Source organism: Magnolia sinica, chromosome 11, assembly GCF_029962835.1.
Source record: "Magnolia sinica isolate HGM2019 chromosome 11, MsV1, whole genome shotgun sequence".
In the NCBI taxonomy this organism is placed as follows: Eukaryota; Viridiplantae; Streptophyta; class Magnoliopsida; order Magnoliales; family Magnoliaceae; genus Magnolia; species Magnolia sinica.
In genome coordinates this window covers 4763264-4791261 of record NC_080583.1, presented here as the reverse complement: position 1 = coordinate 4791261, position 27998 = coordinate 4763264, and the positions used below count along the sequence as shown (strand labels likewise).

The following is a 27998-nucleotide window of genomic DNA, read 5'->3' as shown; positions in this document are numbered from 1 at the left end:
CCAATCCGCTTTCGGAATTAGGGTTTCAAATCCAAAAATCCCGCCAAAAAAAATTCCCGAATCCGAATCAGAAAGAGAGAGAGAGAGAGAGAGTCAATTTCTTTTCGTTTCCGGCCCAAGATCCAAATCTCAAAACCCTAGAAAAAAAGCCACTGAGATCCTGCTGCAGATCGATAACAGAAGATTTCAGGAAAATCGAGAGAGGATGAGTTCGTCGCAGGAGGAGAAGAAGCCTCATTTCTTCAAGTTCTTTCTCCCTGGACTCACCGATCAATTTCTAGTAAGCTCTATCCTTCTCTCTCTATGGAATTTGACATTTACGCCCCCTGTAATTGGTACTTACGCCCCCTTTTTACTTTTTGTAATAGCATAGTACAATTTTGTAGCATTGAACTACCAAAAGTAGAAAGTGCAGGCTGGTCAGGAAAAACAATCATCTTGCATTGTTATTTAAGCTGATTGTTGGTAGTCTCTTGTTGTGGACCTTTTAGCTATGCTGCCTGTTGTTCAATCTCGAATCGGACCATTGATTTAGGCTCAGAATACTCATCTGGACCGTTGATTTGGTCCTCATCTTTTGATCAGGCCCATATGAACGGTTGGACGGTCCGGATTTTCAACATGTACGTTTAAATCTTTAATCAGTGCACTTGGATGCACCTAATCTCTGATTTATCATTGATAGGACTGCATTTTTGTATCCCATTGGATGATTGGACCATGTTGCATCACTGTCAGGTTCCCCACAAAAACCGGTCAAGTTGGAGTGGGGGTGGGCATCTGGCGATTTGCCTCATATCATTTAGTGGTAAAGCTGTACACGAACTGAGTTAACTCGGTTAACTCGCTCAACTTGACTCGAAAAAGCTCGATTCGACTCGGCTTGGAACTGAGTTCGAGCTGACTTTTGGAGCTCGAAAAAATTTTGAGCTTGTCCGCGCTCGAATCGACTTGGATCGAATCCCAACTGGAATCGAACTTGGATCGGACCAGTTCGGTGACTCAGTTATTTTGATATTGATGTTGCTCACCAAGTGTTTGATGAAATGACTTAACAAAGTGTCGGCTGGTGGTGAGGAAGGTATGGATATGAAACAAATATCCTTGTACCTTGATTTTGATGCTGCCTATTGAGTGTTTGATGAAATACCTGTAAACTGATGTTGTTGTTTTATATATTGTGAGAAATTGAAGGTGCACTCCATGTGTTTGAGAAAATGCCGCACAGGCTCAATCTTGGCTCGAACTCGCCCGAGCTGCTGACCGAATTGAGCCGAGCTAGCCAGTCAGGCTCGAGGACTGAGCTGAGCCGAGTTGGGGTCAACTAGTGGCCGAGCCGAGTCGAGTTGTGCCAAGCTCAACTCGGTTCAACTTATGTACAACTCTATTTAGCGGGCCCATCTTCCCAAGCCCAAGGAGGAGGGTAATGGACTCATCGATTGTAATCAATCTATGTAATAGACTATTAGTGGTCCTCTGGATGCTTGTAAATGGTTTAAGTGGTAAATGATTTACAAATAAGCCTCTCCTATTTGGCTATAAGATGTAAATGATTTACAAGTAAATGATTTTTTGTGTTTGGATAGCTTGTAAATTGTTTAAGTCCTGTAAATGGAGAGTCAATCTTTGAAAATATAGCTGTTTGGCTGTAAATGGAGAACCTATAAATGAAATCACAACTTTTTGCCGGTAAATCAAATGGGGCTGAAAGCGGTAAATGATTTAAAGGCAATTTTCAGCACCCAAACACATACTGTAAACATTTACTTCTAAATCATTTATAGTTAGCCCCATTCATAGGCATCCAAACGACTCCTTAGATAGTGCTTGATTGTAATCATTGTTTGGAGTATCCCAATATTATTGGAATATTCCTGATGTTATTTGTATCTCCAGCTCGACAATATTGATAACATTGGTAGCAATACCGATAACATTGGTAGTATGACTAGTATTAAAAATTCTAGGTATCGGCAATGTAAGTATCGCCAATGCATCGATACCGCCGATATTTTTTACTGTGTAAATTCTAGGTTTTGCCTATATTGACAATATTTTCGACTGTGTAAATTCTAGGTATTGCTTGTATTGCCAGTGTATTGGCGATATTTTGATAATATCGCCGATGTATCGATGTCGCCAAAAATCAGTTGTGGTTGTATGCAGTGTTCAAATTGTTGACGATAATATTGCGATACTATCGTTATCTTAACATGGTCAATATTGAGACAACATTCTTTTGTTTCATTTCCAGTTGTCGACAATTTCTCAGCGAAATATCATGTGTTATCGATATTACGAAATATCGATGGGTGTTTGGATGGAAGGTTGGATGGATTGATGGATACGACAACAATTTCTTTTGGGCCCTCGTTAAATGGAAACTTATTAAGTATGATGCATTCTTTTCACAAATTTTTTATCCCAAATATGCAAATGTGTATTTTAACATCTCTTGAAGTTTCACTGAAAAATTCCACAGTTTTCCCCATGTTTTCCAATGTTACCCCACATTTTTGGTTATCAACGATATTATCGGCAATATCGATATTGTTTCTGCATCCCTGGCCAGCGAAACTTGTAGCGAAACCGATACTTGGAATACTGATTGTAATCAACCTATGTAATATACTATTATATAGCGCTTGCTTGTAATCAACTTATTTAAGAATAGACTATTAGATAGTGCTTCATTGTAATCAACCTATGTAATAGTCTATTATTACATGGGGGCTTGTTGGAGTTTTCTGCTCTAATTGTTGGTCCCAAGCCTAGATAAAGGAGGGTTGTGTCAGGTTTGCAATCATCATCAAAGTTATGCCATAACTGCTATCATGAATCCAAACAATTTGACATTCCAAACTCATGCTAGGTTGCAAGTTATCATGCTTGATGAAGTGGAATGATGGAATGGGATTCATGTAGCCAACCCTAATTAAATGGCTTATGGCTTAGATGATGATGATCATCTAGTGGGCCATGGTAGGTTGGTCGTGGCACAGAAGTCCTTAACCATCCTATCAATATCTGGCAATCGAAAAGGATGTTTACAACAGTCAACTTTTGATACTAAAAAAGTCTAAATGCCTAGGTTTGTTGCCGCCCTTTTGACAGTGGGTCCCACGGACAGTTCCGAACACTGGAGAGATGAGTTCATGACCCGGTGCACTAGAATCTGAATAGATAGTCTTTTTTATTTTCTATGGAGATCACCTGCAGATGAAATCTTATCCATACAAAGCATGCGGATTTAGTTAACCTTTTTGCTACATAAAGAATTGAACATGTTGCGTATTATACTTTGATTGAAACCATTCATCTGGTGGGCCTTATGGTGGAGAAAATCATTGATATTTACCGCCTGATCAGTGACCTACAATGGACAAAATAGAGGTGCATTAGCAACTCACCATTGAATGCATGGCTGTGATGGGTGTATATATGCAAGATTGATCCAATGTTGTGAAGATGAACTGACTTTGTTAGGGAAAGATTGTAGCACGCTCAAAGGATAGTCATTGAGGACTGTGGGCCTCCATTGATGGGAAGCAAGGCCCCACGCTGAAAAGTGGAGTCCGGGAGCTCTTTATTTCAGCAGTCAATGGGGACGTACAGTCTCTTGTACTACCATTTGAGAGGACTACTTACCCAGGCCTCACATTGTAATGCTGCAACTTGAATTGGTGAATCTGAAATTCCACTGTATTTTTTCACTTGCTTAAGAGCCTCTGGGAACCAGAACTAGCCAACGACAGCGAAGATATGATCTATTCTTCTCAATTGCACTCACAGTCTGTTTGGATGTACTACTGAAGTGAATTGCTGAAAATAATCAAATCGTGATTTTCTTCCTCAGCATTCATATTGAGGGACTTGGCTTGGAATTGCAATTTCATTACTTTCAAGTTGGATTTGGAAGGAATGTAGCTGCAATTTGGGGCAGACTTCTTCAGTATGAATGCTAGGAACATCATTAACTTTTGTCATCACCTCCTGATTAAACTGAATGTCTACAATTCAGTTCACTTTTGAATCCAACTGCAACCTCATTGCATCAACTATGTTGGAAATGATGCAGGCAGAATGGGTTTTGTTCTAAGATTAAAACCCAAAATCAAGGTTCAAACTACCAGTATTGTTGTCGGCATTGGTTTTTCAGAAAAAAACGATATCTATCAGCTGTATCTGGTGACATATCTGTTGTGTCGGTTGTACCAGATTGGTTTTCAGTTATCATCTGACACAGGCTGATATTTTGAACCATGCCCAAAATTGTCCCGAGACCATCCACTGGAAAAGGGAGATTCCCTATTGGGCCAAAATAGATATGCATCTGTTGGAGTCTGAAATAGTTTACTTCAGCATTCCCTGTTTTTCTACAAGAAATCAAGAGAAGAAGAAAAAGGCAACAAAGAAGCCCTGCTTTGATGCCTACCCATGTTCCTTTTTTAGGAGTTATTGTTGCATTGAGCAATTATATATATATATATATATAAATGGAATTCTTTTGATAGTTCACTTCGGTTCATGAGTGCTTGAGCCGTGTTCTAAATTGGATTTTTGTATTGCAGCGTATCCCACAGGCATTTTTAAAAAATATTGATGATGGATCCCATGGAACAGTTTCTTTAACAGGTCCGAGTGGGAATGTTTGGCATGTAAATTTGGTTGCGAATATGAATGGCTTGTTCTTTCAAGATGGTTGGAAGGAATTTGTGAGGGACCACTTTCTAGAAGTTGGTTACTTCTTGGTTTTCAGATATGATGGTAATCTGCGTTTTACAGTGCAAATTTTTGATACCAGTGGATGTGAGAAAGGCAATTCCTTTTATGCCAACTGTTGTCAAGAAAGTAGCAGTTTTGAAGAAGACAAGGGGAACGATAAAGTGAAAGAGGGGGTTGCTGAGGCCTTGATTGTTTCTCCATATAAAGATTATGAAGATGTTTCGAGTGGGAGGAGTGGCGAGCACAACCAAATTACAATAGAGGACTTAGAAGACGAGAAACCAATAGAGTCGAGTAAACGAATCTCGGTGAGAATATCTTGTAAATCTGGGTCAAACTGCAACCAAGTTACAATAGAGGACTCTGAAGGTGAGAAACCAATAGAGTCAGGTAAAAGAAGCACGGTGAGAATATCTTGTAAATCCAGATCAAACTGCAACCAAATTACAACAGAGGACTCCGAAGATGACAAACCAATAGAATCGAGTAAAAGAAGCCCGATGAGAATATCTTGTAAATCTGGGTCAAACTATTTGACCGTGGATGACAAACAATCAGCACAAGGCTCTGTGCGTGAGAAACCCATCAGTTCAAAAAGGTACATGACAAGGTTATCATACACAGTTGAGCGCAACCAACTTGCCATACAAGACTGTTGCCAAGTTATTTTGAGTTGTTCAAGTAGGAATAATCAACTAGCAGTGCAGCGACCCTTGTTTAAGAAACCTGCCAGTTCTACTAAAACCAGCATGAAATGCTTGTCTCGTGAAGTTTGCTCAAATAGTTTGACCATATGTGACAAACAAACAGCTCAGCGATCTTTGCGCAAGGGACCTGTCAATTCTCCTAAAAGAAACGTGATACGACCATCTCGCTTGGTTCGTTCAAGTTGTTCGATCAGGAATAATCAACTAGCAGCTTGGCAACCCTTGTTGAAGAAATCTTCTGGTTCTACTAAAAGAAGCCCAAAGAAACCATCTCATCAACTTCTCTCAAAAACTCTAGCCCGATATAAGAAACAACCATCTCGCCAAGTTTTCTCAAAAACTTTAGCCCGATATAAGAATCAAGTAGTAAACCGATCCTTGCTTGCTACTAAAAGAAAAATGGGATCGTCTCCACTAGAAGCATGGCAATCCTTGTGTAAGAAACGTCTCATTTCTACTGAAAGAAGCACGAAGAGGCCATCTCGTCAAGGTCAATCAAATTCATTTACAGGGAGTGAAGCGAAGCTGAAGTGTCAGACTAAAACAGGTGATTTCGAGCTCCTTTCCACCAAGTTCATTAGGGTGCAGGCCTGCTATGATTTTATATTTTTCTGTATGTTTATGTCATTGATCATAATAGCATAATTGTACTCATCTAGAAATCTTCAGATGTTTGTGCTGTTACAGATTTTCAGTTACGGGTTGGAGCTTTAATATCACAACGACGAAGAGTCACAGAAGAAGAAAAAGCAAGGGTACTTGATGACGCAAAGTCGTTTAAGTCAAAAAATCCTTCTGTTGCTGTGGTTATGCGAGCTGGTTATGTGTATGTTGGGTTTTTCATGGTGAGTTTTCCATAGTCAGGTAGACTTATGGAGTGGTAGGTGTGATATCATTCTAGGGAAAGCTTCTCTGTATTTTAGGGAAACCTGATGAGGAAACATGTAGATTACCTATTTTTGATAGATTAAATTTGACCTATGGTTTAACTGTGGATATAGTTCTCTCTCTCTCTCTCTCTCTCTCTCTCTCTCTCTCTCTCTCTCTTTCAGAAAAAGAAGAAGAAGAAGAAGAAGAAGAAGAAGAGAACAGGAAGAAGAAAAAAAGAAAGAAAAGAAAACAGATATGGTCCTTGATAGAGTGGATTGTTGGAAACTTGGAACAGGTTTCATGTTGCCGACCTCAATTAGTTGTGATAACACTTAGATTATGATGCCGATGATAATTTTTGATATATTGAACTGATTTGGAATCAATCTAAGAGTTGGGAAATCATTGTTAAATATTTAATTGGATTCTAGCATCTCCATTCGGGTGTCTTTAAAAGGGGGTTGTTTTTGCAAGTAGAGAGATTAAACGTTTTCTGAATTTTGCGAAGTTGTCAAGTACTTGTAAGTTGTAACCAATGTTATCAAAATCGTATGATTTGCAATTTTATGATTTTAGTAGAATCTTAAGTAAAACTACTTGAATCCCACCTTGAATCCCTTTTTATATGAATCCTACGATTCAATGATTTGAATCCTATGATTTATGATTCAAATCCCGATTATACTTGTTCTTTCTATTTTAAGCTTCACTTGGCTTTCATTTTGTATTTTTAAATTGGTGGGGACCTTAAGAATCGTTTAGAAAAATAAATTCGAAAAAAATAATAGTAATCATTTAGAAAAGGTAACTTGTTTTATTTTGTTCTTTGTAAGAGATTAATTGATATATTTTCTTCATCAACATTAAATCATAGAGCTTTTTTTTTTAATTTTTTTTTTTTTATAGTGATTTCTTACTTCTTCTTAACTGGTGGAAACACAAAATTGATGTATGATTTATTTGGAATGTTTTTATGGATGGTTATGATCATGTTGACTTGTATATATTGTGGAATCGTGGTTACAAATCAAAATATCTTTTTTCATTTGTTTATAGAATCCAAATGCTGCTTTTCCAACTTGATTTTACATTCAAGAAAGGTACCAAGAACATAAATTAAGATGTTTTCTAAGGGAAATTTCTTGAAAGACAAAAAAAGAAAAAAGAAAGAAGGAAAGATAAGAATCCTTTGACAATATCATGACATGGTACTACTTGGTGCATATTGATGGCAAAAAGGATGATGGATGAGTTTTTTTATTTATTTCTGATTTATTTTTTCATATATGTATTTTTAAATTTTAAAGAAAATCATAAAAGATCTTATGATTTTCGATGCAATTTGCGATTCGATATGATTCAGCCCCTATTACAATTTGTGATACAATAACGATTTTGACAACATTGCTTGTAACTAAGTGCAAGATTTTTTATACTGATAAGTTGTTTTATCCATCTTTACTTGAATACTCTTGTGTAGTTGGTTACCTCATTTTTATTGAAATTGTATTATACGGTAACCTGGTTGCATCAATTTGAGTCACTCTCCTGCTGTAACTGAAAATATTCACTACTATAGATCCATAAAATAGAAAATCTGCATTGAATATATCCATTCTATTATTCTACACTTACACATGCACACACTGACACTATAGTTGCAGGTGAGACCTTCCCATGTATGTGTGCACGCACATATCTTGGACGACAGGTTACTGTCCACCCAGCAGATAACTTTCAATGTTTAATGTGCACGCGACATGCACCCGTGCGATAGGTTGGTCCCACTGTAAGGATCACTATATTTTAAAAAATTCAGCCCCATCCACTCATCAGGAGGAGCACACTTCTATTGTTTTATTTATCTGCGACTATACATTATTTTCTATGGTGTGGCCCACCTAATAAGAGGATGGGGGCTGATTTTTGCGCGAGTTGATCTTCATGGAAAGGCCAATCTTTTGGACAGGGTGGATGCCACATGCACATTAGAGGTTGGAAGTTATTTGCTAGGTGGATGGTAACTTATCGTCACACTGGTTAGATGTGAGGATTTTAACGCAAATGCATGCATGTATGGGAATGATGCTAGAGTGTCAATACTACTGTAACTTACGGTTTTGACCTTTGTTGGGCTCACCATGATGCATGCATAATATCTGTACCATTTGTCAGCTGCAACCCCTCAATTTTACCTCGGAGTCTTACAATTGGGCTGATTGGACACTCAGGTGGGTCACACTTGAGGGAAACAACATAAAATCATGCCTAAAACTTCTAAATTCACTTGTTATGGCCCACCTTAGTTCTCTAGTAGCTTGAGTTTTGGTATGTCTCTCCGTCTTGGAAGTGTCCGATTGTTGGGCCCCCACAAACAGTCTGGAAGGTACTTGCAGAGATAAATATGGTGGAAAGGGTGCAACCATCATTCTAGTGGTCGGTACTTGCAGAGATGTGAGAGTGCGTGCTTCTTTCTCAAATTAGGGTATGGCTGAAAGCTTGTTGCGGATTGGAGGGTGATTACAAATTCAAGCCCCTCTCAGTGATAAAGATTTGGATCTCGATGAAGCTAGGACTGATTATTGATCAAATGTTGATTGTCGGAGTCATGTTTAATGACAGTTTGATCCTATCTATTCGAAAATGGGAGGGCTCCATACTCAGTTGCAAAATTGCCTGATATTTATTTTGGGAAACCCCCTTGAGTTGTGGAACAAGGAAGTCTTCAAGGGGGTAGGGGAATGCATCAGTGAGATTCTTGTAATTGATGAAGCTTCTGAGGTGGGGGAAGACATTAGTGCAGCTCGTATATGTATAAGGCAAGGAAGAGCACTTCCACTACCGAATGGAGTTTTCTTGTCTATTAGGGAGGTGTGGCTTCAAGTGAAGGTGGAGAAAGAGGTTTCGTGGGGAGTTTCATGTAGATGGGGTGAGATCTGGAAGCAACGGAGCAACCATGCCTTGGCGGAGGGAGAATGCGAGATGGAAGAGTACATCATCAGTGGTTTGGCGGAGCTTCGAGTGGGAATGTGTTGAGGTGTTAGCAGCAGGGGTCGTTATAGTGGGTAGGTGGATAGGTGGCATTCTCTCATTTGCCTTCTATTGTTCCGTGCCCTGGGTGCACTGCTCAGGTTTGTTGTGCCTCATTGCCCTTACGTGGAGTGTGGAGACGATTCGCACGGGTCATCTTGTGTGGAGAGACCTTGTCGCTTTGATCGATAAGGCGCTTTTTGGCCGAGGCTTGGCTTGAAGCGGAGATTTCGTCCAAGGCTCAAGCTCATGTGGCAAGACTTGAAGAGATTCAAGTCGTTAATCGCAACCAATCCTCTCGCGGGTCTCTCTCTTTAGCGACATGTGGTTGTAATGAGTTGCGGGCAGTTCCTTCGGAATCGGAGGAGGCTTTCTTGGCAACTAATTTATCTACATGCGTAGGGGCTAGCGAAGTAGCTGACGTCAACAAGGAGAAGAATGAAGACACATGTCATCCGAGTGGTGTTGTTATTTAGCTCTCTTGGTCACATGTGATTAGTGTTTAGCGGTAATTTTGGCACGTGTAGAAGCTCTACCACGTGTTTTGTTTCTCGCACGTGAGTTATACCCGGAATTTTTTTATCACCTTAGAGGAAAGTCATTTTTCCTTATAGTTGAGGGGGCCCAAGAGCTATTCTCTTTTGCCAGTATCCTTTTGTCTCTCAACCAAAAAGGGAATCGATTGTTGGTGGCAATGATGCTCACCTTCCATTGCAGCAGGAGAGCTCTGTAGATTTGAGGTGCGAAGAGGTATCTTAGGATCAGTTGTGGGAGGCGGGAATGAGGAAGAAGCTCATGCAGAGTTTGGGAATGAAGGGGTCCCAGGGGCCTTAGCCATTTCGGTTGTTGGGAGGGAAGCAATTATCGAGGGGATGGATTTTGGGGACACTTTGGATATGATTCCTCTTTAGACTTCCGTTGTAAGGGTCGAGGAGTGTGACGCCCATGAAGTTCAGCTCTGCAAGGTGGAGGCCTAGGTTGGTAGTTTAAGCAAAAACGTTATGTTGAATGAAGAACTGGATTGGACTAAGGATGTCATCATTAGGGTGGGAAGGAAGCTTGGGATGACCATTCAAGCCTGCAATGACGATGCTATGACACTGTGGCTAATATGGGGGAGAAGGGCGCGTTCTGTGTCTCAATGATCATCCTGAGTTGGAATGTTAGAGGTTTGGGGGACTGGGGAAAACGTTGTCAGATCAAACCTTCTTGTAAGAATTTCAAAGTTTAGGATATTTTTTTAAGAAATGAAGCTCTCCTCCTTTAGCAGATCTAATTTGAACTTAGTATGGGGGTAATGATTGAAGGATTTTGTTAGTTTGAATGTAGAGGGATCTTTAGGGGGCATTGCGGTAGCTTGGAACTCGGACATCTGGAAGGAGGATTGCTGGTGTGGTGAATTCTCTATCTTAGTGGTCCTCGTAGATATTTCTTTTTGGTTTAGATGGATTTTCTCCGACGTTTATGGGCTGTGCAAATTGAATCGGAGGCACGATTTTTGGGAGGAGTTGAAATCTATTCCTACGAGATGGTCTATCCTTTGGTGCATGGGGGGAGATTTTAATGTAATTCAGTTAAGCTATGAGAAGTTTCTTAGTTTGAAGATAACCAGGAGCATGCAAGATTTTATTGCATGAGTTTAGCAATTCGACTTGATCGATATTCTCAGGTGCCAACCAAGTTCACTTGGTTTAATGGTAGAAGCCCTCATACCATGTGTTGGCTGGACCGATTTTTTGTCGACCCAAATTGGATGGCGAGATTCCCTTTGGTTCGGGCGAGAGGTTTACTGAGACCCATGTCAGATTACAGACCGATTTTGCTTCAGGTTGAGGCTGAGAGTTAGGGCCCGAAACCATTCGATTTGAGTTGATGTGGCTTGAGTTTGAAGGGGTAGCAGAAATAATCACAGATTGGTGGAACTCCTTTCAGGTGGAAGGTGAGGTTGGGTTTAGACTCCATAATGAACCGAAACTTCTCAAACATAAATTAAGGGAGTGAAGCAGAGAGGTTTTGGGGGTCTAGAGAGGCTATGCTTCCAGAAATTTTGGAAGAACTTCATGTTATTGATCTCAAGGAGCAAGGAGGAAAAATGACAGTTAACAGATGAGGACATCGAGAGGCGGGTGGTGTTGGGGTTGAATTACTCCATATATCTCAAGGAGGAGGAAATTAAGTGGAGACAATGCTCGAGGGCCTTGTGGTTGAAGGAAGGCGATAAAAAATACACACTTCTTCCACTGTATTGCTTTGGTTAGAGTGAGATGCAATCGAATCTTGTTATTACTAGTGGATGACTCTAGAATCGAGAAGAAGGAAGAGGTTTGCGGGGCCATAGTTCGTTACTATCAAAGGCTTTTATCCAAAGAACATTAGGTTCAACCAAGGTTGGATCTCCATTTCGATAAAATATCCGAAGAAGCTGCGAGTTTATTGGAGAAGCCGATCTCGAAAGTTGAAGTCAGAAGCTGTGGATAATTTAGGAAGTGACAAAGCTCCAGGACCTGATGACTTTCCAATTGCCTTCTTCAAGGTTTTTTGGAATGTGGTGAGAAGGGATGTGATGGATTTTATGCAGAAATTCTTTGAGGATGGAAGTTTTTTGTTTGAATTGGGTGCTTTTTTTATTACCCTCATCCCGAAGGTAGAAGGTGCAGAAGGGTTGAAAGGCTTCAGTCCAATCAACTTGATAGGAAGGCCGTACAAAATCCTAGCTAAGGTACTTGTTACGAGATTCAGAAATGATTGCGTAGGATTCTCTCTCCGAATCAAGGTGTCTTCGTGGGGGGAAGACAACCTGGAAATAACCTTAATAGCTCATGAGTGTATTGACTCCTCTTATAAATAGAAGAAGCTAGGGTCAGTCTGCAAGTTAGATGTGGAGAAAGCCTATGATCATGTAGACTGAGAAATTTGGATTATTTGCTTTACAGAATGGGTTATTAGGCCAAATGGAGGAAGTGAATGAATATTTGTGTGAGGTTTGCCTCTGCGGTGCTAGTTAACGGATCCCCTAAAGGTTTCTTCAAATCCTCTAGTGGTCTTCGGCAAGGATATCCCTTTATCTCTTACTCGTGGTGGCAGATGCCTTCAGTCGTATGTCAGTTAAGGGCCAAGATTCCAGTCTTATTAGAGGCTTCTAGTTGTCCGGGGTGGTGGACCCAGTTTCTCATCTTCGGTTTGTAGACGATACAATTATCTTTTCTGAAGCAGATCCAGTTATGTTGGACAATTTTTGAAAAGTGGTAATGTGTTTTGAGGCGGTTTTTGGGTTGAAGATTAATGTGGGCAAAAGTGAACTTCTTAGAGTTCACATTTCTCATGACGATATGTCAAGTTGGCTGGAATCCTGCACTTCACTTATTTGGTGCTTCCATTATGCTTTTGTAAACCCGCACTTCACTTATGGGATAAGGTGATAGAGAGAATCAAAAGAAAACTTTCCAAGTGGAGGAGTTAGTACCTCTCTCTTGGCGGGCGTCTAACCTTGATAAAGGTGGCCTTTTCGAATATGCCGATCTATTTTATGTCCCTCTTTAAATGCCCTCAAAGGGTGCTATCTAGACTGGAAAAGAGATATTTGGTCATTGTGAACACATGCTGCATGCGCAAACAAGATGCAGAAACTGTCGACCACCTTTTCATTTTTTGCCCGTTTACCCAGAAGATATGGGATTGTTTCTTAGAAGTTCATGGGGTTTCATGGCCAATGCCAGGGTCGTGGGACCTTTGTGCTTGGCTTGGGGGAGGAGGGGGGAAACAATCCCACTCGAAGTGGCTCTTGACCTTGCCTGTGATTTGGTGGTCCGTTTTAGGTGAAAAGGAACTGAAGATACTTCTATAACCAGTTGCTGCCACTTCAGGCAGTTGTGATGAGGACAAATTTGACGCTGTCTGAATGGTCTGCCTTGTAGTGCCCCTTTTGGGTTGTGTTTGTTTATGTCTAGGCTTGGGGGAATTGGTTTCTTTGTTCTTTTTGTTGTATTCTTTTCCTGTTCAGCTTTGCTGATAGGCCTTTCTAATAAAATTTCAGCACTCTTCGAATTTTTTTTTAAAAAAATTAAATGTATTAAACTGTTAAAGATTCATAAAAAGGGTGAACTAAGGAGTTAGCAAGTCTGTGACAGTATCATGGAGGAGGTCACGCATTGTAGACAATGCAACCAGACCACTATAAGTGAATGCATGCTGTTAGCAATTTGCGATTCATGCTTTTGTTTGAATATGGATCAAGTTGTTAAGCGTCTCTTGATCACCTAAATTCAAGAGTCATACGTATATCCGATGCATGTAATACATAGACGTTCTGCATTTTTATATGGTTTTAGCTTCCATGTGTTAAATTTTCAAATCAAGTTTTTTATTATTTTGATTCCTTGATCAATGATCCAATGCGAATTTCACTTTTCCTTATTACGGTGAAAATTGTCTGCGGGACTCATGGCCAACTACAATCATTGTGTTCCATTCTGATATTGAGGTTCACCATAGACTTAATAGGGTGCTAAAACCACTATGATAAAGGGCACTGTCCATTTTTCATGCCCTTAAATGAATAGCGTTGATCATGCCGATCATGCTGATTTGGGTGAAATGTGCAATTCATTATGGATTCCTACAATCCAACAATTGTCATAGGTGATTTCGTACTGGGCCCCGCAGATGGTTTGCACTGGATTTTGGTAAGAAGAATTCATACTGGATCATTGCTGCTGATTTATTGCTTTCCAAAAAATTAAAAAAGAATGCACCTTGCGAGTACTGGAAAAAAAACTCCTGATTTGTATGCATTTTGACCCACAAAAGATTAACAAAAGGTCACTCTCAAACAGGTTCTTCCGAGGAAATTCGTGACATCTTATCTTCCTAAAGAAGATAGAGTGATGACTGTTTTGGATCCAAGTGGGAGGTGTTGGACCATGAAATACCTTGCTCGCAAAACTCTTGGTGCTCTCAGCGGCGGTTGGGCCTCCTTTTCCCTTGCTAATAATCTTGAGGAAAGCGATGTCTGTGTCTTTGAGCGTATCAAAAAGGACAAGCTGCAGGTGCATATTTTCAGGGTAGTGGAAGAAATCACACCGTTGATCAAGGTCGTCTCAAGTAGAAAGAAAAAGAATTGATAACCATTGTGCTGATAACTGTAGTATGTTGTTTGCGGCAATACATGGTTGCAGTGATTCTATTTATGTTTTTAGACTCTGGTTGGGACATGCTTGCATTGGCAGATTAGACAAACCCAGGAATATGTGGTACTGGTGTCAGCACAAGTGGGCTGTATTGTTTGTGTGAGCTCCAACCATGTGTCTCAAATCTGTTAACCTGTATCATGTGCTGGGTAAGTTTTTTTAATTTTTTATTTAAAATTTTCCTTTTGTCTTTTAATAAATAATTTAAATTATTCCCTTTATCTTTGCTTGTTTGATTTTACATTTTCTGGTCTTTGCTATTTTATTTCACTGATACATACTTCTCTTTGCATTGTAGATGCAATTTATTGGTGCTACCGGCTGCAACGGATTAAATACTGGCATGGTATCTTTTCTAGGAAAGATTGGGTGTTTCAGATAAGTACAAGGTTTATTGTGCACCATGATCCCTGCCTACCCATTCATGTGTGTGGCCACTGCTGATGTGGTGCCGTATAAGATAGTGACCCCCACCAAACTGGTCCTGTAAGTAGGATTTGTCGAGAATCTTGCCCCGAACTTTAAGGTTCTCCGATTGAGGCCTTGCACAGTTCTGACAAGTGGGGTGTATGTTGGTCATCTGCACATTGCTGTCGATGGACTATGCCCTGAATATCATCTTGATGAGCAATCCTAAACCATTGAATCTGTGGCCGAATAATAGATGGTCGAAAGAGAAATACAGCAAGCGTTAGCATTTGAGTGGAAAATGGCCTGAGAGTGGTTGCAAGGATCTTACCATCCCCAGATTTTCAGGGCATGGTCCATCCAGTGTAGGGCACAATGCACGGTTGGTTTGGGTTACTGAACTGTGGGTCCTACCTCTTGGCAGAGATTCTTGCTGACCTTGAATGGACGGGGGGAGCCACTGGTACATATGTTCAAAGGTGAAAGTCAGATGTATTCTTACAAACCTATTTTGGCAGTACACGAACACAGATGTATTGTTATATTACCAAAAGCTGAAAGAAAGGGGGGGAATCTACATATCAGCATGGGTGGAAATATAAAAAAGCAGTAATATATAGGCATGCACTCCATTTTTTCCAGCCCTTGCTTTCCCAATTTTTCTGGAAATATAGTAGGCTTCCTTTCTACTATTACTCTTCTTTTTTTTTTTTTTTGCTCACTTCCGGACCGTTTACACAATGGGGGCATCATTGTTTTGCCAGATTTTTCACAATTGGATGTTCTAGACACGTGACGAGTTTGCAGGCAAAAAAATGGATGTATCTTAACTTATCATACAAATGAGCTCGGCCAGCACTGGGTGAGGTTGGCCTTGGCCTTGCCATGGTCCCCTATGCTGTGGCCCTAGCCACGGCCCTAATCAGGCTAAAAAGGCCTTGACCTAGGCCAGCCTGTGCTTAGGGCCCTTCTTTGACGTAAAAGAGTGGCATGATCAAATGTTTGAAATAGTTTAAATCTAAGCATTTTTTGCAGTATCCTTTCCATGTTTGATGAACACCATCTTATAAAGGATTGTTTGGGAGGATGGATTTGAAACCCTGGGTTTCAATCCTGGATTTTAAATCCTAAATTTTTAGTTGTGTTGGGGAGATTGGTTTTGACTCCTGGTATTGGGAGTAAGTTTCTGTATATTCTTATGATAATGAATCTGATGAGATAAATTGTCTAAAAAATATTAAGATGGCATGTGCAATATGTAAGAGATAAATAGTCTAAAAAATATTAAGATGTCATGTGCAATATGTAAGACATCCACTTTTTTGTTTTGAAGATGTATAGAAGAGAATCACTATATTGAGTTTAATGGAAGATAGCTTTGGTGCATTAAGAAGATAATTGAAGGCTTTGGTGTAACTAATTTCATAGTTGAAACAAAATTTCATGTTTCTTTATGAATGAATTGCCAATTCTTTTCTTTTTTTTTTTTTAAATGATATATCGTATAATGATTATATAGGTTTGGTTTCATCATGTGGTATATGTAAGTGCAAATATCCAATAGTGTGAATATCTTAAAGAGTGGAGAGGATGGTTATGACAATCGAAGAGGAATGTGAATATTGGATTTAGCCACTTTTTTAAGGTTTCATGAAAGGGCATTTTTCATGGATTTGAAATCCAATTAGAATTGAAATCCAGTTAGAATTAAACTACAGCTTTAGGGCCCAAACATTACCCCATTTTCAGTTCCTAGATCTCAATTCCCCGACCTCCTTAAATCCTGTATTTTCAGGGGTGACCTGCGACCCACAAATGGCATTGACGATAGAAAAATGTCCCTACCTTTAAATTACACTAGGGCTATTGCAGGTGCAATGCGTAGAGGGATGAAGCCATCCAAAACTGCTGGTGTTATATTTCGTCCAAAATCAATGGCACGGGCAATCACCACTGTTTCTTATGGTATGGTCCACCTGTTAACTGTATCTGCTTCATTTTTGGTATAATCTCCTAAAATGATCTGGAAAAATGGATGGACAGCGGAGATACATAATACATACTTCAAGCTGGCCCCAAGGCAAACCCATGGTAAGGGCCTCACCATCTTGGGTGAGGCCGGGGTCTCACCTAATCGGCTCTCTACACACCGGTAGCGAAAGTTGCCAGGATGATACACAAGCATTTAGAAATTGCACATGTGGCACACAATTACGTTAGAATAAACTAATCAAATTATGTTTCTAACTTTAGATGTATCATTAACTAAAAAAAAAATCACATGCATTTGATTACCTGACTATTGGATTGGTGGACATTTATGGATAGTTAAAAATGAAGAGTATCTAATGGTCCTATTTTAACCAACAGGCATCTACAAATCAGAGGATAAGATTATTAATATTGCTCACTAGCAATTTATAGGTAAATGAATTGGGAGTAAATGGCTCATATAATTGTAAGGTGAGATTAAATGAAATCAAAATATTCTATTTGGATGAGAGTAAATGGAAGAAATTGGAATGTATTGAAATTTTGTTATGCATTCACAACAATATATATGATATACTAAATCATCTTGAATATTCCAAGGTGTGTGCAATATTTAATAAAATGATTGTAACAAATCAATTGAAATAGATACTTTAATTGAAAATGAGGAAAATTTGAGCTTCAGGTAAGCTAAAAAACGTAAGGATCACACGCAAGAAACTTGTTAATGTTTTTTAACCGTCCTTTAGATAGCCATTATTTAAACATTTGGGGTCATTCTTTTGGTGTGATTTTAGTAACCTTGACAATATTTGGATTGTTTACTCCATTTACTTCCAAATCCTTTCCTGAGCCTTGGAATTTCTTGATTTTTTAGGATTTGACATAAAATGATTTGGAAAAATCAATGATCAGTGCAAATGAAACTCATACATCACAGTAGCCCTTAACGTTCGTAACTAAGGAGGGAAGGGTGGTACTCTCGTTGACCGGCACGGGCACGGATTCGGTGGATCGCTAGCTGTGGGCTCCACTGTAATGCATGTGACTTACATCTGGGACGTTCATCCGTTTTGATTCAAAAAGTAAAGTAGATCCAAACCTAAGATGGACCACACCACAGGAAGCAGTGGTGATTAACCATTAAAAACTTCCCGTGAGCCACAAAAATTGAATCAAGTTGATATTTGTGTGGTCCCTTCATCCAGGTCTCTGTCACCTTATCAATAGTTTGGATGGCAAATAAACATTCCGGTCGCTCCCAAGAAACTTTTAATGTTGGTTGAATTACCACTGTTCCTGTGGTGGGTCCGCCTAATATCTGGATCTACTTCATTTTTGCATCATGCCCTAAAATGAGCTCTTAAAACGCGTGCACTGCATGATTAAGGAAAAATACATCACAGTGGGACCCACTGTTAGGGATCCACAGACCGATGGACGGTGTGGATATAACACACACATCACGGTGGGCCACACAGAGATTAGGGTTACACAGCGGATTCGTGTAGTCCCGAGTCACACGAAAGTCGCGTCCGTACTTATGGAGGTGCACAGGAAACGGAACGTCAAACGTCTGACGTCTCTCTCTCTTTCCCATGCAACGTTATTACGCAGGTCGATGCATGGAAGTTCTGTACGTTTTCCATCTTGAACGTACACGTGGCAAATCCTTTTGGAGATCGAAACTGTTGTTATGGTGGCCCACCACACTGATAAACCATATCTTAAAATAAAATGGGATTGGACTGTTGTAGACATTCCCGTACGCGGTCGTCAGAAGGAACCGTCAAAAAGGCGGTACCGTAAAACTCAAGCAACAAATGGGTGGTCAGAGTCGTCCAATCACTAAATTTTCCAACCTATCAAGACGATGGCCCGTCAGATCAGCAGTCTTTTCACTATAGCTGTTTGACACTTGTACCATCTGCACATGGTTCATTTTCAGTGTACCCCACAATTTGGATGGTCTAGATAATCTTACACGAGTGGCATTATGTGAGGAATGGGTAGTGCCCGAAGAATTTTTCAACGGTAGGCGTTCAATCCACCTATTTCCTGTGGTGTGCTCCACACGAGCTTCGTTTCTACCTCAATTTTGGGTTCATGCCTTAGAAATGAGCTGTCAAAATGAATGGATGGGCCACGGAGCTCTTCCACCACTGACTAGGGTCGTGGAGGAGTCACCACGCAGTAGGATCCGGAAATGGTGGTGAACTATCACGGGAATGTGTATAACAGAACTTTGATAACCAGCCTCCTGTATTCATCTCAGGCGTACAGTCTCTCTTTCTCATATGCAGAGGAAGGAAAGGAAAATGGAGAGGGCATCCTTCTTTAAGGTGATGATAGGAGATTTTGCTGAGAAAATGGTATGTATTCTACTTCTTTTTCTCTCTACCGCATTCAAATACAAACCGTTGATTAAATGAATGGCCCGTACACTAACATAGTAATATTTTATGTTTAATGAGTATTACATCGATACATATATAAAGAAGTGGGTTGTTTGAGGCCCACTAGTCAAACAGTTTGGATGGTCCTGATTTCATTCGGATGGGCCTGATTACAAGATTTTTAGAGCTTCCACTTGCTTGGTAGGATTCCAACTCAGTCCTGACATTCTCAGGAACGAACTGACTCGCCTCACCAGGTGTGGTTGTATCCAATGCTGGATGAGGTATCAAACAGCAGGTTTTTGCTTTCAAGCTTTTGCAAGGTGGGCCCATAGTTCGGTGATCAAAGCCGTTGACCCAATGGGCCTTCATGTATCAATATCCCCTTTTACCTATTTTATTGAATTTGAACCGTTCCAAATCCATGATGGACTGGGTGGGTGCGTGTCAAAATCAATCCCATGACTAACACATGGGCCTTTGATTTCAGGTCCAAATCCCCCCCAAGTCAAATCAGGTCCATGACTAACACATGGGCCTTTTTAAAGGGTGGCTTCCGAAATATTGTGGGGTTGACAAATCCACTCTGTCATCAGTTTCGCAAGACAACAATAGTACAGGAATCCAAAAATCAGGCTTATCCAAAACTTAGGTGGGCCACACCACAAGAAACAAAAGGGATTTAATGCCTACCATTGGAAACTTTTTGGGTGCCACGAAAGTTATGTATTGGAATGATATTTGTACCTATACTTTATTTGAGTGATAATAAGCCTATGAACGGTTTAGATGGTCGGCTCCAGGAAGCTTTCAATGGTGGATGTTTCCGTTCTAACTGTTTCTTGTGGTGAGGCCCAGATGAATTTTGTATCCACCTGAATGATTGCGTCCTACTAAGGGTATGCACCGAGGCGAGCTGACCTCAGCTTAATTCGGCTCGGTCACTAGCTGACCTCAGCTTGAACTCAGCTCGGCTCGGTTTGGTCAGCAGCTCAGCCATTCAAGTCGAGTTAGAGCCAAAATTGAGCCTCTGCTCCCTTTTTGCCAACACATACAGGGCACTTTTGGTTTCTCACTATTTATAAAATAGTAGCAAGTATTTCATCAAATGCCTTATAGGCAATATCAAAATCATGGAAAAATGGTATTTGTTTCATGTGCATACCTTCCTTGCTACTAGCCGACACTTTGTCGAGTCATTTCATTAAACACTTGGTAAGCAACATCAATATCAAAGTAACCGAGTCATCGAACTAGTTCGATTTGAGTTGGGAACTCAGCTTCGAACTGAGTCGAATTGAGCTTTCTCGAGTCAATTCAAGCAAGCTAACCGAGGTAACTCGGTTCGTGTCCACCCCTACATCCTACCCCGCCTGTCTCTAGCCACGAACAGGCAGTTTTGTGGGCCCACTGTGATGTATCCGCTTATCTATGTTGTTCATCTCTTTTATCAGATCATTTGAAGATACAAGCACAAAAATGAGATAGATCCAACCACAGATGACTCTTACATTTAATGCAATCCAAGCTTATTATTTGGTGTGGTCAACTTGTACGTTGGATTTGTATTATTTTTTGTGCATATTCCTTAAAATGATCTGAGAAAAGGGATGATCGGTGTGGATAGACTGATACATCACGGCCACACACAGAATGTCCATTTTGGACTCCGAACTTATTGGGGTCTTGCAAAACTCGACTGAGTTACGACTCGACTCAGCATAGGACGAGTCAGTCCGAGTCACCACTGAGTCGTAGCTGATTCTTGCAGTCCATGCAATTTTCCATTTTCAACGGTGCTGACATTTGAACTGTTTTGCTCCTTGCAGCACATCCCCATGAAATTCCTTCTCGATTTCGGGAGAGTATTATATAGCATTGACACGGCCATTCTAAATGGGCCCCACGTGACCGATTGGCCTGTCCGATTGGAGGTGGACGATGGCCGGATGTTTTTCCAACGTGGATGGCGGGAATTCATCAAACACCATGATATTCAAGGAGGCTATTTTTTGATTTTCAGATTCGATGGGAAATCCCATTTTGACGTCGAAGTGTTTGACAAAAGTGCTTGCTTGAAGAAGTATGCATGTGGTGATGAATGTTTCGATTCATGTGATTCGAGCAAAGATTCATTGGAAATTCGGGATTGCCAATGCTGTAAATTTCTTTGTCAAACCAAAGAGAAGAAGAACTATCCTGCATTGCGACGACATTCTATCAGTCGTTCCAGACATCTAATCCAATGAAGAGAAAGAAATCAAGGAGTGAAAACAAGATGAAAAATGAGTATAAGGAGAAACTACGTTCTCATAAGAAAAAGAAAGGCATGGAATGTCTAAGTGGATCGAAAAGGTCGAATTTTGAAGTTTCAGAGAGTGAAGATAATAGAGAAACCCAACCTGGTAATTTCCTCTTTACTTGGAAACTTTGTTTTTGTAGACTTGGTTGGACTCATTCAATCTCGAGTCGAGTCATGACTCGTCTGAGTCATGGATGCAACTTCTGATACCTAACTTGATCTGATATTACCGATTACGAATCGACTTGAATGAGTCGTATTCAGGCTTTAAATCATGTTCAAGACGACTGTTCAGATAACTTCGCTATAGATTTTAAAATAAGGCCCTGGTAGAACTTCAAAAACTCTCTCCTCTACATACCTGTTTTGATGATCCTCTTCTCTGTACCGTCATCCTATATAGGAATTCGGATCCTCTTCTCTGTACCGTCATCCTATATAGGAATTCGGATCCTCTTCCCTGTTTGGTGCAAACAGAAATTCTTGTGTTGTTGTAATGCAATTGTGCTGCATTTAATGCGGTGGTGCCTGTAATGCTAGGGATGATGTAGACCCACAAGGATGCATAGAAAATTTCTATTTGAGACAAGCAATGTTCCAAATCCCTGATAAAAGAAATTAAATGCACCTTGTCAATTCATTAAATGACAAAATAACCCCCACGTGCCAATGGGCACACTGCAAGTCTAGTCTATTCATAGGGTGGACCATTGAAAACTCGGTGAGTCAAGTTGTAACTCACTTGATTTGACTTGGATATATATATATATATATATATATATATATATATATATATATATATATAATTAGCTTATACTATGGATAGCCCAACCATAAAGTATATGTTATATTCAAACTGTTCATCTATTTGCAGAGATAATTTTAGAGCATGAACTAAAAAATGAAGCCAATCCAAAGCTCATGTAGAACACACCACATAAGGTAGTGTGGATTGAACCCTTACCATCGAAATTTTCTCGGGGTTACAGAAGTTTTGTATGAAACTGTTCTTTTTTTTTTTTAAAAATAATTTAAATTTACTTTATCAAGATTATGTGACCATTTGAATAGGTTGGAATGCAAATAAACAACACAGTGGGCCTTATTTCAACGGTGGTTATCATTATCCCACTTCTTTGGGAGGTATGATCCAGTTGGGGTTTTGATTTGAAAGTTTTTTAGGCTCATGCCTCCAAATGATCTTGCCAAATGGATGAATAGTTTGGATACAAAACACATCATGGTGGGCCCATATTACTGCTCACAATTGTGCTATTGCATTGCTCGCAGCTGTGCGACTTCACCGTAGGAAGGTGTTGTGGGACCGCACAATAGTGTTGCTCGAGAAGTGATATCACACGTGCGAATGGCTATAAATACCCTATTAGGCCTCTCATTTGAACGCTTGGAGATTCCAGAGCTCCCATAGAGGTCTCACTTGCGGAATTGAAGGTATCGCAGAAGACCCGCACAATGAACCCATTCTTAGAGTCATGCACTGGCCATAGTGAATCGCATCTTGAGTCAGGAGTTTGCTGGGATTAAAGAAAGAGAACTTGATGATGTTAACACACCACGAAAGTCATTGGTGTGGCACACCACACGGTCGGCCATAAATTGGGTATTATCCCTGTTGGGGCTTAGCTAGAAATGGACAGTCCTGTTAGGGGATCTGTTAGGTCCACTATGATGAATGTATTTTATAGACACTATCTATCCAATTTGAAAAATCATTTTAGGACGAGCTAAAAAATGAGGTAAATTGAATGATCAGGTGGGAACACCACAAGAACAGTGGGGATATAATGCCTACCACTGAAAACCTTTTGGAGGCCTCAGAAATTTTGGATTGAGCTGATATTTATGTTTTCCTTTCATCTAGGTCAACGTGATGTTACTAATAGGTTAGAGTCAAACAAACATCACAGTGGGCCCTAGGAAGGTTTCAATAGTGGGTTCATTGTCACCACTTCTTTTTATGATCTGATTCACCGGAACCTTTGATCTACCTTTTTTTGGGCTCATGCCCTACTATAGTCTTTCAAAATGGATGGATAAATTAGATAAAACACTTATACCATGACGGCCCAACAGACTTCTTGACAGTGCCATCCATCTCTGGCAGGTCCTGGTGGTTGTAATTCCCAATCCTCGCTCCACAGTCCGCTTCCATTCCATCTGGATGCAGATTTCTTGCCAAGGCTTTCTTGTGCAGGAAAGTTATATGTGCCCACCATGATATTTGTGATAAATCCACTCTGCCCACTCTTTTTGCATGTTTACTTTAGGTCATGTGACGCAGGGATGAACGTGATGAGGTCGATCACTATCTTCCTTAGGGGGGTATCACTATCTTCCTTAGGGGGATTAACTACTTCGAATCCATGAAGCTTCTCCAAACTCCTCATGGATACTTCTCGAATCTACGAGGAAAAATAGAAATTAGAAATAATTATATAAAGTAGAAATAAATTTGTTCAATATTGATGGATGAAATAAATTAGTATACAACCCTTTAAATAGGGATACCAAGACTTTGAATAAGTTTCGGAATTAAACTATAACTAAAACTCTTTAAAATTCGTAACTTATTATAAATAGTAAAATTTAGTAAATTTTCTATTCATAAAAAGTGTCCTATGGGGCTTAACCACATTTTGTCCTAATTTTTCTTAACACTTTTCATGTTGAGCGCAACTCCTAAAGCCTAACGGATGAAGAGTTATAATCAAACTAAAACTTACTATTTATAGTAAAAACGAAATTAAATATGAAATTCGACCATCGATATGATGGAATCTTGCAAATTCGGCATGGGCAACCAGGCATAGCCGGGTTGGTTGGATAAAGTAGCTCTTCTTACCCTAAAATCATATATGGTACGTCGAGTAACTCATTCCGGTTTGTGAGATACGTCTGTTTTAAGGTTCCGACGGTCTTGATGACTTTTGCCTCCGATCAGGCCTTCTCTGATCCATCTTGGACACGAAAGTGTTCGCGACCCGCTTTGCATCAACATGACTCAAAAATGTGTTGGGTCCAAAACTCAAGTGGGCCACATGTGAAGAACTAATGGAGATGAAATGATCACTCTTGAAACATTCATATGACTATAAAATTTTTGTATCAGTTAAGTTTTTTATGTTTTCAATTCATGCCAATTGAAATGACCTTATAAGTAGTTTGGATGACATCTAAATATTAAGTGAAGTGCAAGAAGGTTTCAACGATAGACATTTCTTTCCCAACTCTTTCTTTACGTGCGACCAGTTTAAGTTTTGGATCCTAGTCATTTTTAGTTACATCCCCTAAAATGAGCTTGAAAAATAGATAAATGAAGTAAATTTGTCACAAACATCACAATGGCCCCCTCTCCATTTGCTGCGGTTCGTGCGACCTAATGCTCAATGCAGAACAAGTCCAAGTAAAGCATTTTAATTATTATAAAAGTTTAATGATTCAATACTTTTGTACGGTTCTTTTAAACTTTTGACTACTTGACTAAGTAGAAAAATTACTTAATGAACCATTGATCTACCATATTTGTATCATAAATAATTTCAAACCATGAGAGAATGGACCTTGATAGATACACAATAATTTCTCAAGTTAAACATAGACCAGAAATGATTGGACTCTCTATCCAAATACTTAACCTTACCAATGCAAGTACATAATAAGTCCAACATTATGATCCTGAATCCAGCTTTATGTGGAGAAGGCAAAAGTATACCCACTTGTCTTTATTTCCGATGGTGGAAGTCTTGATCCAGACTTGTCATCAGTCCCCTAATAGAGGATGACTATGCCTATCATCATCATTATCATAATGATGAAAATCAACACTAGTTTATCTTAAAACCTGATTGATGGTCATAGTGTAATAAAATATTGAAGTACATGGACTATAAATTTACATTTTAAGAAACTTCATATATTAGCCAACGCATATCAATCATGTGTAAGATTTGAATGCGGAATTGCAGGGATTTGAAGAACTATAAGGCGTACCTTGTTGTGTCACCATTGTTGTCAAATTGGATTGCTGGGATCTTCATCTTCTTATGCCTTTTAGAGAAGCTGTGATGAGGTTGTAACTTCCGTCGGTGGTGTTGGATTGGGGACCCAACCCTGTTAATATAGGTTGAAGGGACAAGGAGTTTGAAACTCATCAAAACTCTTCTCTCCAAGGCTCCATCCTAATTCTTCTATGTGTGTAACGCACTTTGCCCCTTATACGATTCACACGAATTGGTAATCCGAATTCCTCTAAACTACTATGTGAGTATCACAGTCGTAGCACTCTGCCCCTTATGCGAATTTCTGGATGTGCACAACTTAGTGGGGCCCACTAGTACACCCGATCATATTATCCAACACTTTAGGACAATCCAGACCATTGATCAATAAGGCCCACCTTATAGGATTCTTACAACATGAATTCAGATCCAACGGTTAGCAAACCCCTCTTCCTCATTTTTTGTTATTTATGTTTAATGTGTTTTTTCAGGTAAATGGTTGAAAGCAGAAAATGAAGTCGTTGAGAGAGAGAATTCTCACCCCAACCCCAATCTAAAGCATTCTCATTTCAGGGCTGTGATTAATCGATCTAATATCATGAAGTCATATATGGTGAGATTTATGTTCTACCCTTTCTCTTTGGCATGTATACAGTTTCCATTACAACGTTGAGGGTGTCAGCAAATTGGCATTCATTGAAACTTTGTGGTGCCCACGTGCCATCTAACCCCTTCATTAGATGTGCATCCTCATGTTAGACCTAGATCCCCAAATGCAGACTGATCCATAACTCAGGTGGGCCACACTAAAGGGAGCAATGTAAGACATTGGATTGGGGTTGCTCACCATAGAAACTTTCTGATGGAATGTGGGTCCACCGTGTTGTGGATGTGCCATCTAACCCACTCATCAGGTGCAAGTCACAAGTATAAAGCGACCCTCCAAAATCCAGACCATTCTAAAATTCAGGTGTGCCAAACCAAGTGAAGATGTAGGTTTTGGTTGTCACGGTACATTGCTGGCTGTGTTGGGTCCCACTTGAGTTCTAGACCAGGATGATTCTTGGGTTCTATGGTGAAAAAGAGACTCACAAGATGGATGGTTTGGATTCCACACAAACATCACGGTGGACCCATGACATCTTGAACCTTCGTTTGCAAACCATTCGTGTGTGATCATTTCCCATCCATATATACAACCGATGCTGTGTGTGGCCCACTGTCTTCAATTATTTGCACGTGTGAAAGTTCATGCCGGGGAATCGGATTGGCGACTCCCCCTGCCACCAGCCAATGGCTGGTGGTTGGTGCTCTGTGGGCCCCACCATGATGTATGTGTTTCATCCATGCCGTCCATCTATTTTTCTATATCATTGTATGATATGAGGCAAAAAATGAGTTATATCCCAATCTCAAGTGGACCACATTACAGGAAAAAGTGTTGAATGAACTATGACCATTAAAAACTTATTGGGTGCCATAAAAGTTTTGGATCAAGCTGATCTTTGTTTTTTCCCTTCATCTAGGCCTGTAAGTCCTAATCAACAGATTGGATGTCAAATAAACAGTACAGTGGGCCTTAGGAGGATTTTAATGGTGGATATCCAATCACTATTTTTTTTTCCTGTGGTGTGGTCCACCTGAGAAAATTGTCCCTCTCATATTTTAGATCAAGTCCTAAAATGATCTGTAAAAATTGATGAACAGCATGGATGAAATACATACATCATGGTGGGGCCCACAGAGCACCTTCCATCAGCCACCAGGCTGGTGGCAGGGCGAATAGCCAATCCGTTTCCCATGCCGGGGCTATGTATGGTCATTTATCATGGAAGCCACACCCTTATCTATGTGTGGAATGCGGTCCATTCAAAAGGTGGTCCCAATCATCATTATCACATGTCACACTGAAAATCCACTCCGTTTAAAAGATGCGTCCCATCATGAAGATCACCTGGGAAAAACCTCAATCCGATCCGTTCATTAGGTCAGGGGTCCACCTGTACATGTGTCCAATTTGATAGATGGATCAAATTACTCTACTATTTGTATTGGGCCACGTTGTCCTAATCTATGCCGTTATTTTGTGTGCTTGCAGTGCATTCCGAGGGTTTTCGGTGTAGGAAAGGACCTTCCAATCGGACGGACGATGACCCTTAGAGATCCGAAACAAAGGTCGTGGAAGGTGAAGATTGCTAGCCGGAGTGATGGTAGAATTTATTTTTCAAGTGGTTGGACGGAATTGATGGTTGCTAATGGCCTGAAAGAAGGAGATGTGTGCGTCTTTGAGATCATTCCTTCGATGAAAGATGTGATGAACGTTCAGATTAAGAGGCTAGCCATATAGGTGAAGAATCGCCAAT

The 27998-nt window shown here is 40.1% G+C and overlaps 2 protein-coding genes across 6 annotated transcripts in view; both read left to right on the top strand.

Annotated features, from left to right (window-relative positions):
• Window positions 1-18: 18 nt before the first annotated feature.
• On the top strand, window positions 19-16379 carry LOC131218605 (B3 domain-containing protein Os11g0197600-like). Of its 5 annotated transcripts, XM_058213240.1 has the most exons (6): window positions 19-280; window positions 4572-5979; window positions 6102-6277; window positions 14165-14667; window positions 14817-14907; window positions 15351-16373. In XM_058213240.1, exons 1-4 carry the CDS (start codon window positions 206-208, stop codon window positions 14450-14452), a joined length of 1947 nt encoding a protein of 648 aa, XP_058069223.1. In that variant the 5' UTR covers window positions 19-205; the 3' UTR covers window positions 14453-14667; window positions 14817-14907; window positions 15351-16373. The 5 variants fall into 5 exon arrangements, with proteins under 5 accessions (XP_058069223.1, XP_058069226.1, XP_058069224.1 ...); XM_058213243.1 differs by lacking the exon at window positions 14165-14667 and having other exon boundaries at window positions 15351-16379; XM_058213241.1 differs by having other exon boundaries at window positions 6120-6277; window positions 14817-16371.
• Window positions 16380-19175: 2796 nt separating this feature from the next.
• The window catches only part of LOC131218606 (B3 domain-containing protein Os03g0212300-like), an 85842-nt gene continuing 77019 nt past the window's right edge, over window positions 19176-27998 (top strand). Inside the window, exon 1 of the mRNA XM_058213244.1 lies at window positions 19176-19290. Within this exon, the coding sequence (XP_058069227.1) occupies window positions 19216-19290 (75 nt within the window). The 5' untranslated portion in view covers window positions 19176-19215. The remainder of the gene's footprint in view (window positions 19291-27998) is intronic.

Excerpts from the sequence above, each read along its gene's own strand:
- LOC131218605 (XM_058213240.1), top strand. The coding sequence starts at position 206 with ATGAGTTCGTCGCAGGAGGAGAAGAAGCCTCATTTCTTCAAGTTCTTT. Across the intron at positions 281-4,571 it reads GACTCACCGATCAATTTCTA|CGTATCCCACAGGCATTTTT; the intron begins GTAAGCTCTATC and ends TTTGTATTGCAG. Across the intron at positions 6,278-14,164 it reads TGTATGTTGGGTTTTTCATG|GTTCTTCCGAGGAAATTCGT; the intron begins GTGAGTTTTCCA and ends ACTCTCAAACAG.